This window comes from Narcine bancroftii, chromosome 4 (genome assembly GCF_036971445.1).
Source record: "Narcine bancroftii isolate sNarBan1 chromosome 4, sNarBan1.hap1, whole genome shotgun sequence".
Taxonomy (NCBI): Eukaryota; Metazoa; Chordata; class Chondrichthyes; order Torpediniformes; family Narcinidae; genus Narcine; species Narcine bancroftii.
In genome coordinates, this window is record NC_091472.1 from 32,139,667 (window position 1) to 32,154,868 (window position 15,202).

Below are 15,202 nucleotides of genomic sequence, written 5' to 3' on the forward strand. Positions count from 1 at the left end.
CTGAAGGGCCTGTAGTGTGCTGTAATGTTCTGTTATATTGTCTGTCCTCACTCTTCAACTGTTCCCATTCTTAAGCTGACTCAACAACGTTGTTGACAGCTTATCCCCATGATCACCTCAGTCTTAACCGATCAGAGACATAACATACCAACACCCTCCCTCAAGCTTAACAATTCTTTTTCTTTCTCCATTCTGATGAAGGGTCTTCAACCTGAAACCTTAGCTTTTTTTCTCTTCTCACGTAGAAGGCCTGACCTTCTGAATTCCTCCATTTTCATTTTAGGTTTCCAGCCATTGAAGAATTTAAATGCATTACTAACGCTAGGATAATCTCTGAGATTCATCCTATTTAAGATGTTCACAGATAAAACAATGCAGAGAAGATTTAAAAGGATGTTGCCAAGACTTGAGGAAATGAGTTACAGGGAAAGGTCAAACAGGTTAGGAATTTATTCCCGAGCGTAGAAGAATGACAGAAGATTTGATAGAGGTATACAAAATTATGAGGGGTACAGACAGAGTATATGCAAGCAGGCTTTTTCCACTGAGGTTAGCTAAGACAAGAACTCGAGAACATGGGTTAAGGGTGAAAGGTGAAATGTTTAAAGGTCCCTTTAGGGCAGGGCAGGCAACATTTTACCATATGTGGACCAGAAATAAATTAATACTGAAACACAGACATATGTAATTTAAGTTTTTAATTGTGTCTGCTTCAAGTACATAAGGTACAATATATGAACATAATTGACAATAATTTATCAAAATAAATCCACAGGAAAAGATCAAGCAATGAGATCAACTGTATTCCTTCCAAAAAATATGGTGATGCATTTCAGGTCAGGGAAGGCATCTTCAAATCTGGAAATGCACCAACAATCATGAGTTAGTCATTAAAATGACCCAATAAAAAGAAAAATAAAAGGCTCAAAGGAGAAAAATTAATCACAATACCCCAAAACCGACAGCAGCTCAATCAGTGGGAAACTTGATTTTGTTGTTTGAAAGCATTTCGATATTGGGTGAAATTCAATAGTTGTTGATGCCGATAGCAAGGCATCATCTAAATGAGCATTAGTCATATTTGTTCTCAAGTGGTTTTTGGTGTACTTCATTTTTGAGAATAGTTGGCCACACATGTATGTACTAGCAAATAGGTTCTGGCTTGATGCGACACGAATTTGAAAGGATACGAATTTGATTTGTTGCGGCGTTCATTTATCACGACATGAACTTGACGCAACTCTGATGCAAGTTGACTCTGATGTAATGTGACATTACTCTGATGCAACACGACTGACTCGACATGACGCAAATTGGACACGACGCAAATTTGAATCGATGCAGTGTGAATTTGACTTTTTTGCACGACTTGTGTCAGTGGGCCAGGGGCACATGCTACTTTTGCATTTGGGTTGCGGGCCGGTTAAATTTAGATCACGGCTCATAGGATGCCACCCCTGCTTTAAGGGGTGAGAGTTTGGAACAAGCTGCCAGCTGAAATGGTGAATACGGGCTCAAATTTGACATTTAAGAAAAATGTGTATAGGTACATCATGGGAGGGGTTTAGAGAGCTATCCTCTGGGATGAGGCAGAATAATAGTTCAGCTCAGACTAGATGGGCCAAAGGGCCTTTTTCTGTGCTGTAGTGTTCTAAAGACTAGAATTTTATTTTTTGGTATATTTCTGCTAAATTGCTTTATCAGCTGTACAGTAGCCAACAACAAATTATTAAAATGTTTGATGTTGTCAAAATTGAGTTAATAATTCCACTATCGCTTTAGAAATATATTTCAATGACAAGGTCACATTAATAATTTTAATGTTACATCCTTCGATATTTTGTTTTAAAGGCAAATCCCATCATCCAGAGTGTTTGCTTAGGAGAGAATGATGTGATTGAAGAGGAGATGAAAAGAAATGGCAATGTCACGGAATGGGCTGGCGGTGGAGGAGGAGGTGGAGGAGCCACATTTATTTTCAAGGTAAAATATTAATTACAGGGATTTTTCTTATTAAAAAGTGCCCTCTATGTTATCAATTAATTATATATATATATATATATATATATATATATATATATATAGGTATACCCCATTTTACGAATACTCGCTTTACACAAGTTCGCTTTTATGAAAAAAAAACCTGTGTTTGCTATCCAAAAGAAATTTGAATGGGTTTTTGCTTTTACGAAAATAGCCTTCCATGGTAGTGATCTACTGCTCGCTTTACACCATTTCAGCTTACAAAAGGTTTCATGGGAATGCTCTACTTTCGTAAAGTGGGGTATACCTGTACTGTAGTTGCCAACCTTTAAAACAATGGGTTTTCCTTTCCACTCACATACCACTTTAAGTATTCCCTATGCCATCAGTGCTCTGTGATTAGTAAGGGATTGCTTAAGGTGGTATGTGATTGGGAAGAATATGTTTGAAAATCACTGTTTTAATCATACCTAATTAACTCGTTATGTGCACGGTTTCATAATTCCAAAGGAAATGGGCCAATAACAATTTTTCTCAACCAAAATATTTCAGTAACAATTGGGCCTAGAGCAGTGATTCACCGATGGCATAGGGATTACTTAAAGTGTTATGTGAGTGGAAAGAGAAAGGTTGAGAAACACTGGTTTAGAAAGTCCAAGTATGTCGTGAAACAGTTTTTAGACAAAATGTTATTTTGTTGCAATCTTCTATTTAATGTCACTGAATTAAGCAGTGTTGTTTGCCGTGATTTAGGTATATATTTGCATCTATGTCTTTAGAGTACAGCAGATCCTCACTTAACATTGTTGAATCATTCTTAGATAGTACTAAGTGAAAAAATGTAAATAAAACCAATTTTGTATTGTGATAAAATATTGCAGTATTTTGTTTTCTTCGTTATAATGAACGAAACAATGTTATTCAAGGATTTACTGTATTGTGTGATTCCAATCATTAAAAATCAGAAAACATGAGAGGGGATTTGACAATTGCAAAAGTCAATTGATGTAAGAGTGGAGCAGGTGCGAGGGATTTAGAAGATCGAGCACAAATCCATGTTGTCAGATCAGAGGCATTTTACTGATGAGTGAGAATTTCCAGCAGACCATTTAGATAAGCTTGGAGTGCTTTTGCAGATAAGTGTAATTATAATTAATTTAAATGAAGACATTACAAATGTCAGATCTATGCTAGATACTCCTTCGGGCTTCGTGTTACTGAACACTCCTAGATGTAGATCCTAATTCACCAATGTCCCAGAACCAACATTAATTAACCATTGGAGCCATGGTTGCAAGAGGCCTGGCATTGAGAATTTTAAAGTGTGCTGCCTCATCCTACTTAATCAGGTCTCTGGCAATATGGCCGGGGGGTGGGTGGGGGGGGGGGTAGGGGGGTGGGAGTTAGAAATGGGGTGACTTGGACCAGGAACTGATTTGCATTTCACGCTTGCACGCAGTATGTGCATGGGGAGAGAAGGTTCATTTCCACATTGCAATTTTATGGGGTGTGGGGTAGAGTTGGAGGGAAGAGATTGAGACTTTAGTGTGAGACAGGAGGTTAAGGTTTTGGTCATTAAGGAGAGGGAATGGGTTGTGGGAAAGGGCCAGAGCTTCCCTGATGCAACAGAAGTTCAAAAATCCGGATGCCAGAAATCTGGACAACCCAAGAATCCTAATGTTTTGAAAACCCTCAAACCTTTTAAATTTAGCAGCCTCTTGCGTACATGCATGCATGCAAATGCACCACAGATACATAGCAGCAACAAGTGGCCATGCTTGTTGACTTTATTTTAATTTAAAACTGCTCATTCTGATAAAGGAGGCATGCTGTATTTGTGAATGAATAAACTATCAAAATTTATCTGTTCATCTCTTACTCCTCCTTAAATTTGAATTTTAAAAGTTATTGCCCAAGGATATGCCAAATCTGAAAATCCAGACTGACCCAATCCCTGAGCAGTCTGGATTTTAGGACTTCTAATCAAGACTTTTCTGGTTTGGTATGGAGATGGGGATGAGGAAATGTTATCGGGAAGGGATTGAGACTTCTCACCACTGCTTGTGATTTGAATCTGGAATGCACTGTCTGCAGATATACTGGAGCCAAGTTCCGCTGTGGCATTGAAGAGGGCATTGGATAAATACTTCTTTTTTTCTTCTTCGCGGACGAAGATTTATGGAGGGGTAAACGTCCACATCAGCTGCAGGCTCGTTTGTGGCTGACAAGTCCGATGCGGGATAGGCAGACACGGTTGCAGCGGTTGCAGGGGAAAATTGGTGGGTTGGGGTTGAGTGTTGGGTTTTTCCTCCTTTGTCTTTTGTCAGTGAGGTGGGCTCTGCGGTCTTCTTCAAAGGAGGTTGCTGCCCGCCGAACTGTGAGGCACCAAGATGCACGGTTTGAGGCGATATCAGCCCACTGGCGGTGGTCAATGTGGCAGGCACCAAGAGATTTCTTTAGGCAGTCCTTGTACCTCTTCTTTGGTGCACCTCTGACACGATGGCCAGTGGAGAGCTCACCATATAACACGATCTTGAAGTAAAAGATAGCAGGCTACATGAAGTGGCTGGATGGAACCAGTGAGTTATGCTGGTAAAAGAAAGGATACAATGTCCTTCTATTTTGTGACTACCTGGTTTGTTAATACGGCCAAGGAATGGAGAATGGATTGTGGAGAAGGATCTATCAAGTACTGATGTAGGGAAGGACAAATTCTAGATTTACCCAACACCAATGTAAAGTAGAATAAGGTGAGTTCAGTAGATCAGTTGGGGAGGGGATTCTACTGTCTGAAGGGGGAACAAAGATCAAGACACTGAAGTGATCAGAGTTAACATAGAATGACGAAACAAAGATTAAGATTGCATTTTTGTGTGTTTTTTTATTACAATCACAGCATCTGCAGACTGCTTCACTCAGAAAGATTAAGATTAACCATTACCTTGCCAGCCTCTAGGCCAGTATTACAGAACTAAGGCGATGTTGTTTGAATAATGCTCAATGATAAAATTTAAACATTTCTTTATCATCCAAAGTTCCCAAACTTTAATGTCCCTGTTTTTTCTTCTTAATGGAACTCATTGGTCCTGAACTCTGACCAGCAGCTCTTAAAGTGACTCCTAATAACAGCTACTCCAAATCAACTCTCCCTGGTCTCCATCCAATACTGTTGTAATTAAACTTCTCCCAAATTACAACTTTCCTCCTGTGTGCAGCATCTTATTCATAACTATCTTAAATCTTATGGAATTAGGATAATTGCTCCAAAAATGCTCTTCCATTGAAGCTCTGGCCAGACTCATTTCCCAACACACTCTTACATTTCCTGGTTAGATTATCAACATGATGTTCAAGGAACCTTTCTGGATGCATCTAACAAATTCAGCTCCATTGAAGCCTCTGGCACCAAGGGAGTCCCAGTCCAAACTGGAGACATTTTTCAGCCTCTCCACAGCCCTGTTTTTATTTCTTTCCATTATCTGCCAACGTGTTTGTTCCTCTATTTCTTGTTACCTATAGAGAGGCCAATACCATAACCCTTTATAGTGAATGCACCTTTTTTTTTAATTGCTGAGCTCTTCCCATATTGCCTTATTGGATGAGCCCTCCAGGATCTCTAATTCCAGCTGTGGCCCTTACCCTGATGAGTAATTCAACTCCTCTATTTAATTTAGAGAAACAGCATGGTAACAGACCCTTCTTTTCCACTAGCCCGTGCCACCAAAATACACCAATTAACCTACAAACCCTGTACATTTTTGGAAGGTCGGAAGAAACTGGAGCACCCAGAGGAAACTTACAATAACACCGAGAGAGCATACAAACTCCTAAAGACAGTGTCAGATTTTTTTTAACCTTACTGTCTTTTGCATATGAATCATGATTTGACTCTGTGAAACAAAACAATAAAGCAATAGTAATTACAATGCATCAATCATGGAAATTCAATTTGTAGTTACATAATTCGATCGTTAAAAAAAATTGAAATTGTAATACTGGATCCTGTGATCTTGTACATTACAGGAACATTTAAAATCCATGGAATCAAGCAGGGCATATCAAATTTTCTGAGTTCAACTAAGAATACAGTGGTTTTTCTTATCATTCACTGATATTGCCACTGCCACACAATGGTGTTTCTAAGGAAAATAGCACCTATGGCAAGCACTGAAATTGCACCCCACCCCCCATTAAATTTACTTATTTACTTCAACCGGAGCTCCCGACACCCAACTCTGAATCCTTCACTTGGCCTACAGGTGCACACCTGAGCTCCCAATGCCAACTCCTAACCCTTTCCCCTTGGCCTACTCAGACTCTGGTGTGAATGTACAGTAGGTCGAGAGGAAGGCTCGGAGTGAGGAGTCGGGAGCTCCAGTATAGGCCAAAGGGTGGGTTCAGAGTTGGGTATTGGAAGGTCTGGTATAGGCCAAGGAGAAGGTTTGGAGTTAGTGTTGGGAGCTCAGGACACCGGAGTTCCCAAGGCACAACTCCAAACCCTCCCCCTCGGCAGTTATAATAAAAATACTAACGTCAATTATTCTCTCGCTGGTATGAAAATTATTCAGTTTGAAATAAATCAGAGAAGGGGTGTTGGGGAGCTGGGCTTGGGGTGGGGTGGGAGGTGAATAATTTCCAGGCTCTGCCAGCAGTGGTGTCCCCCTTCAGGAGGCGCCCTGGGCACATTACCTGGCTGCCATACCCTAGAAATGCCTATACTGCTGCATTAGATACAGAAGTCATCCCCAGGTAAGGAACTCCTAATTTATGGACACCCCTGCATTCAAACTAGCTCCTGTGATATTATTAAACACAAAAGACAGATGCAGATACATACTTTCGATCTGATGAAAGGTAGAACTCCTTTCTCTCTCTCTCTCTTTACTTTTAATAAATAGTACTGTGAAGGAATGGTGACCATATCAAATGAGTTTTGTGTCTTTTCTAACTTACTGACAAAGTCAACTTGTAGATATCTAGAAAAATAGAATCCGCTCATTTCTCAGGTATGGCTCAAATATGAATTATTTGAACTGGGCATAAATTTCAAATTTGCAAATAACCCGGAACTTTGAAATTCACTGAGCATTGAGGAGGATTAAAAGTTTATGACTGTTAATTCTGGATGGCTAGCCTTAGTCCTGGAGTAATGATTCAGAAATTAGAGTTCCAAACCCACCACGATTCTTGGAGAATATATATTCAGATAATTATGTGAACCTGGAAGTTAAAAGAAAGTTATTAATTATAAATATCGATCAATGGTGTAGATATATAGTAACATATTTTGGATGGATTAAACAGGAACAAATTTTCAGTTACCACAGAATGAGATGGTTGGCAAAGAGATAACATGAAGTATATTCACAGAAAGAGCTAACATGAAGTATATTCACAGAAAGAGCTAACATGAAGTATATTCACAGAAAGAGATAACATGAAGTATATTCACAGAAAGAGATAACATGAAGTGTATTGACAGAAAGAGATAACATGAAGTATATTCACAGAAAGAGATAACGAAGTATATTCACAGAATGAGATAACATGAAGTATATTCACAGAAAGAGATAACATGAAGTGTATTCACAGAAAGAGATAACGTGAAGTATATTCACAGAAAGAGATAACGAAGTATATTCACAGAAAGAGATAACATGAAGTATATTCACAGAAAGAGATAACATGAAGTATATACACAGAAAGAGATAACGAAGTATATTCACAGAAAGAGATAACATGAAGTATATTCACAGAAAGAGATAAAATGAATTATATTCACAGAAAGAGATAACATGAAGTATATTCACAGAAAGAGATAACATGAAGTATATTCACAGAAAGAGATAACATGAAGTATATTCACAGAAAGAGATAACATGAAGTATATTCACAGAGATAACATGAAGTATATTCACAGAGAGAGATAACATGAATTATATTCACAGAAAGAGATAACATGAAGTATATTCACAGAAAGAGATAACATGAATTATATTCACAGAAAGAGATAACATGAAGTATATTCACAGAAAGAGATAACATGATGTATATTCACAGAAAGAGATAACGAAGTATATGCACATAAAGAGATAACATGAAGTATATTCACAGAAAGAGATAACGAAGTATATTCACAGAAAGAGCTAACGTGAAGTATATTCACAGAAAGAGATAACATGAAGTATATTCACAGAGATAACATGAAGTATATTCACAGAAAGAGATAACGAAGTATATTCACAGAAAGAGATAACATGAAGTATATTCACAGAAAGAGCTAACGTGAAGTATATTCACAGAAAGAGATAACATGAAGTATATTCACAGAAAGAGATAACATGAAGTATATTCACAGAAAGAGATAACGTGAAGTATATTCACAGAAAGAGATAACGTGAAATATATTCACAGAAAGAGATAACATGAAGTATATTCACAGAAAGAGATAGCATGAAGTATACTCACAGAAAGAGATAACATGAAGTATATTCACAGAAAGAGATAACATGAAGTGTATTGACAGAAAGAGATAACATGAAGTATATTCACAGAAAGAGATAACGAAGTATATTCACAGAAAGAGATAACATGAAGTATATTCACAGAAAGAGATAACATGAAGTGTATTGACAGAAAGAGATAACATGAAGTATATTCACAGAAAGAGATAACGAAGTATATTCACAGAATGAGATAACATGAAGTATATTCACAGAAAGAGATAACATGAAGTGTATTCACAGAAAGAGATAACGTGAAGTATATTCACAGAAAGAGATAACGAAGTATATTCACAGAAAGGGATAACGAAGTATATTCACAGAAAGGGATAACATGAAGTATATTCACAGAAAGAGATAACATGAAGTATATTCACAGAAAGAGATAACGTGAAGTATATTCACAGAAAGAGCTAACGTGAAGTATATTCACAGAAAGAGCTAACATGAAGTATATTTCTCAGAAAGAGATAACATGAAGTATATTCACAGAGAGAGATAACATGAATTATATTCACAGAAAGAGATAACATGAAGTATATTCACAGAAAGAGATAACGAAGTATATTCACAGAAAGAGCTAACGTGAAATATATTCACAGAAAGAGATAACATGAAGTATATTCACAGAAAGAGATAACATGAAGTATATTCACAGAAAGAGATAACATGAAGTATATTCACAGAAAGAGATAATGAAGTATATTCACAGAAAGAGATAACATGAAGTATATTCACAGAAAGAGATAACATGAAGTATATTCACAGAAAGAGATAACATGAAGTATATTCACAGAAAGAGATAACGAAGTATATTCACAGAATGAGATAACATGAAGTATATTCACAGAAAGAGATAACATGAAGTATATTCACAGAAAGAGATAACATGAAGTATATTCACCGAAAGAGATAACATGAAGTATATTCACAGAAAGAGATAACATGAAGTATATTCACAGAAAAAGATAACATGAAGTATATTCACAGAAAGAGATAACATGAAGTGTATTCACGGAAAGAGATAACATGAAGTATATTCACAGAAAGAGATAACATGAAGTATATTCACAGAAAGAGATAACATGAATTATATTCACAGAAAGAGATAACATGAAGTATATTCACAGAAAGAGATAACATGATGTATATTCACAGAAAGAGATAACGAAGTATATGCACATAAAGAGATAACATGAAGTATATTCACAGAAAGAGATAACGAAGTATATTCACAGAAAGAGCTAACGTGAAGTATATTCACAGAAAGAGATAACATGAAGTATATTCACAGAGATAACATGAAGTATATTCACAGAAAGAGATAACGAAGTATATTCACAGAAAGAGATAACATGAAGTATATTCACAGAAAGAGCTAACGTGAAGTATATTCACAGAAAGAGATAACATGAAGTATATTCACAGAAAGAGATAACATGAAGTATATTCACAGAAAGAGATAACGTGAAGTATATTCACAGAAAGAGATAACGTGAAATATATTCACAGAAAGAGATAACATGAAGTATATTCACAGAAAGAGATAGCATGAAGTATACTCACAGAAAGAGATAACATGAAGTATATTCACAGAAAGAGATAACATGAAGTGTATTGACAGAAAGAGATAACATGAAGTATATTCACAGAAAGAGATAACGAAGTATATTCACAGAAAGAGATAACATGAAGTATATTCACAGAAAGAGATAACATGAAGTGTATTGACAGAAAGAGATAACATGAAGTATATTCACAGAAAGAGATAACGAAGTATATTCACAGAATGAGATAACATGAAGTATATTCACAGAAAGAGATAACATGAAGTGTATTCACAGAAAGAGATAACGTGAAGTATATTCACAGAAAGAGATAACGAAGTATATTCACAGAAAGGGATAACGAAGTATATTCACAGAAAGGGATAACATGAAGTATATTCACAGAAAGAGATAACATGAAGTATATTCACAGAAAGAGATAACATGAAGTATATTCACAGAAAGAGCTAACGTGAAGTATATTCACAGAAAGAGCTAACATGAAGTATATTTCTCAGAAAGAGATAACATGAAGTATATTCACAGAGAGAGATAACATGAATTATATTCACAGAAAGAGATAACATGAAGTATATTCACAGAAAGAGATAACGAAGTATATTCACAGAAAGAGCTAACGTGAAATATATTCACAGAAAGAGATAACATGAAGTATATTCACCGAAAGAGATAACATGAAGTATATTCACAGAAAGAGATAACATGAAGTATATTCACAGAAAGAGATAACATGAAGTATATTCACAGAAAGAGATAACATGAAGTGTATTCACAGAAAGAGATAACATGAAGTATATTCACAGAAAGAGATAACATGAAGTATATTCACAGAAAGAGATAGCATGAAGTATACTCACAGAAAGAGATAACATGAAGTATATTCACAGAAAGAGATAACATGAAGTGTATTCACAGAAAGAGATAAAATGAAGTATATTCACAGAAAGAGATAAAATGAAGTATATTCACAGAAAGAGATAACATGAAGTATATTCACAGAAAGAGATAACGAAGTATATTCACAGAAAGGGATAACATGAAGTATATTCACAGAAAGAGATAACATGAAGTATATTCACAGAAAGAGATAACATGAAGTATATTCACAGAAAGAGATAGCATGAAGTATACTCACAGAAAGAGATAACATGAAGTATATTCACAGAAAGAGATAACGAAGTATATTCACAGAAAGAGATAACATGAAGTATATTCACAGAAAGAGATAACATGAAGTATATTCACAGAAAGAGATAACATGAAGTATATTCACAGAAAGAGATAACATGAAGTATATTCACAGAAAGAGATAACATGAAGTTTATTCACAGAAAGAGATAGCATGAAGTATACTCACAGAAAGAGATAGCATGAAGTATATTCACAGAAAGAGATAACATGAAGTGTATTCACAGAAAGAGATAACATGAAGTATATTCACAGAAAGAGATAACGAAGTATATTCACAGAAAGAGATAACATGAAGTATATTCACAGAAAGAGATAACATGAAGTGTATTCACAGAAAGAGATAACATGAAGTATATTCACAGAAAGAGATAACGAAGTATATTCACAGAAAGAGATAACATGAAGTATATTCACAGAAAGAGATAACATGAAGTGTATTCACAGAAAGAGATAACATGAAGTGTATTCACAGAAAGAGATAACATGAAGTATATTCACAGAAAGAGATAACGAAGTATATTCACAGAAAGAGATAACATGAAGTATATTCACAGAAAGAGATAACATGAAGTATATTCACAGAAAGAGAAAACATGAAGTATACTCACAGAAAGAGATAACGTGAAGTATATTCACAGAAAGAGATAACGTGAAGTATATTCACAGAAAGAGATAACGTGAAGTATATTCACAGAAAGAGATAACGAAGTATATTCACAGAAAGGGATAACATGAAGTATATTCACAGAAAGGGATAACGAAGTATATTCACAGAAAGGGATAACATGAAGTATATTCACAGAAAGAGATAACATGAAGTATATTCACAGAAAGAGATAACGAAGTATATTCACAGAAAGAGATAACATGAAGTATATTCACAGAAAGAGATAACATGAAGTATATTCACAGAAAGAGATAACGAAGTATATTCACAGAAAGAGCTAACGTGAAGTATATTCACAGAAAGAGCTAACATGAAGTATATTTCTCAGAAAGAGATAACATGAAGTATATTCACAGAGAGAGATAACATGAATTATATTCACAGAAAGAGATAACATGAAGTATATTCACAGAAAGAGATAACGAAGTATATTCACAGAAAGAGCTAACGTGAAATATATTCACAGAAAGAGATAACATGAAGTATATTCACAGAAAGAGATAACATGAAGTATATTCACAGAAAGAGATAACATGAAGTATATTCACAGAAAGAGATAACGAAGTATATTCACAGAGATAACATGAAGTATATTCACAGAAAGAGATAACATGAAGTATATTCACAGAAAGAGATAACATGAAGTATATTCACAGAAAGAGATAGCATGAAGTATACTCACAGAAAGAGATAACATGAAGTATATTCACAGAAAGAGATAACATGAAGTGTATTCACAGAAAGAGATAACATGAAGTATATTCACAGAAAGGGATAACGAAGTATATTCACAGAAAGGGATAACATGAAGTATATTCACAGAAAGAGATAACATGAAGTATATTCACAGAAAGAGATAACGAAGTATATTCACAGAAAGGGATAACATGAAGTATATTCACAGAAAGAGATAACATGAAGTATATTCACAGAAAGAGATAACGAAGTATATTCACAGAAAGAGATAACATGAAGTATATTCACAGAAAGAGATAACATGAAGTATATTCACAGAAAGAGATAACGAAGTATATTCACAGAAAGAGCTAACGTGAAGTATATTCACAGAAAGAGCTAACATGAAGTATATTTCTCAGAAAGAGATAACATGAAGTATATTCACAGAGAGAGATAACATGAATTATATTCACAGAAAGAGATAACATGAAGTATATTCACAGAAAGAGATAACGAAGTATATTCACAGAATGAGATAACATGAAGTATATTCACAGAAAGAGATAACATGAAGTATATTCACAGAAAGAGATAACATGAAGTATATTCACCGAAAGAGATAACATGAAGTATATTCACAGAAAGAGATAACATGAAGTATATTCACAGAAAGAGATAACATGAAGTATATTCACAGAAAGAGATAACATGAAGTGTATTCACAGAAAGAGATAACATGAAGTATATTCACAGAAAGAGATAACATGAAGTATATTCACAGAAAGAGATAGCATGAAGTATACTCACAGAAAGAGATAACATGAAGTATATTCACAGAAAGAGATAACATGAAGTGTATTCACAGAAAGAGATAACATGAAGTATATTCACAGAAAGAGATAACGAAGTATATTCACAGAAAGAGATAACATGAAGTATATTCACAGAAAGAGATAACATGAAGTATATTCACAGAAAGAGATAACATGAAGTGTATTCACAGAAAGAGATAACATGAAGTATATTCACAGAAAGAGATAACGAAGTATATTCACAGAAAGAGATAACATGAAGTATATTCACAGAAAGAGATAACATGAAGTATATTCACAGAAAGAGATAACATGAAGTATATTCACAGAAAGAGATAACATGAAGTATATTCACAGAAAGAGATAGCATGAAGTATACTCACAGAAAGAGATAACATGAAGTATATTCACAGAAAGAGATAACGAAGTATATTCACAGAAAGAGATAACATGAAGTATATTCACAGAAAGAGATAACATGAAGTATATTCACAGAAAGAGATAACATGAAGTATATTCACAGAAAGAGATAGCATGAAGTATACTCACAGAAAGAGATAACATGAAGTATATTCACAGAAAGAGATAACGAAGTATATTCACAGAAAGAGATAACATGAAGTATATTCACAGAATGAGATAACGAAGTATATTCACAGAAAGAGATAACATGAAGTATATTCACAGAAAGAGATAACATGAAGTATATTCACAGAAAGAGATAGCATGAAGTATACTCACAGAAAGAGATAACATGAAGTATATTCACAGAAAGAGATAACATGAAGTGTATTGACAGAAAGAGATAACATGAAGTATATTCACAGAGAGAGATAACGAAGTATATTCACAGAAAGAGATAACATGAAGTATATTCACAGAAAGAGATAACGAAGTATATTCACAGAAAGACATAACATGAAGTATATTCACAGAAAGAGATAACATGAAGTATATTCACAGAAAGAGATAACATGAAGTGTATTCACAGAAAGAGATAACATGAAGTATATTCACAGAAAGAGATAACGAAGTATATTCACAGAAAGAGATAACATGAAGTATATTCACAGAAAGAGATAACATGAAGTATATTCACAGAAAGAGATAACATGAAGTATATTCACAGAAAGAGATAACATGAAGTATATTCACAGAAAGAGATAGCATGAAGTATACTCACAGAAAGAGATAACATGAAGTATATTCACAGAAAGAGATAACGAAGTATATTCACAGAAAGAGATAACATGAATTATATTCACAGAAAGAGATAACATGAAGTGTATTCACAGAAAGAGATAACATGAAGTATATTCACAGAAAGAGATAACGAAGTATATTCACAGAAAGAGATAACATGAAGTGTATTCACAGAAAGAGATAACATGAAGTATATTCACAGAAAGAGATAACGAAGTATATTCACAGAAAGAGATAACATTAAGTATATTCACAGAAAGAGATAACATGAAGTATATTCACAGAAAGAGATAACATGAAGTATATTCACAGAAAGAGATAACATGAATTATATTCACAGAAAGAGATAACATGAAGTATATTCACAGAAAGAGATAACATGAAGTATATTCACAGAAAGAGATAACGAAGTATATTCACATAAAGAGATAACATGAAGTATATTCACAGAAAGAGATAACGAAGTATATTCAGAGAAAGAGCTAACGTGAAGTATATTCACAGAAAGAGATAACATGAAGTATATTCACAGAGATAACATGAAGTATATTCACAGAAAGAGATAATGAAGTATATTCACAGAAAGAGATAACATGA

The 15,202-nt window shown here is 34.6% G+C and overlaps 1 protein-coding gene across 1 annotated transcript in view; it reads left to right on the forward strand.

Moving 5' to 3' along the window:
- The window catches only part of LOC138760431 (ALK tyrosine kinase receptor-like), a 489,739-nt gene that overhangs the window by 258,482 nt on the left and 216,055 nt on the right, over positions 1 to 15,202 (forward strand). Inside the window, exon 6 of the mRNA XM_069931014.1 lies at positions 1,852 to 1,983. Within this exon, the coding sequence (XP_069787115.1) occupies positions 1,852 to 1,983 (132 nt within the window). The remainder of the gene's footprint in view (positions 1 to 1,851; positions 1,984 to 15,202) is intronic.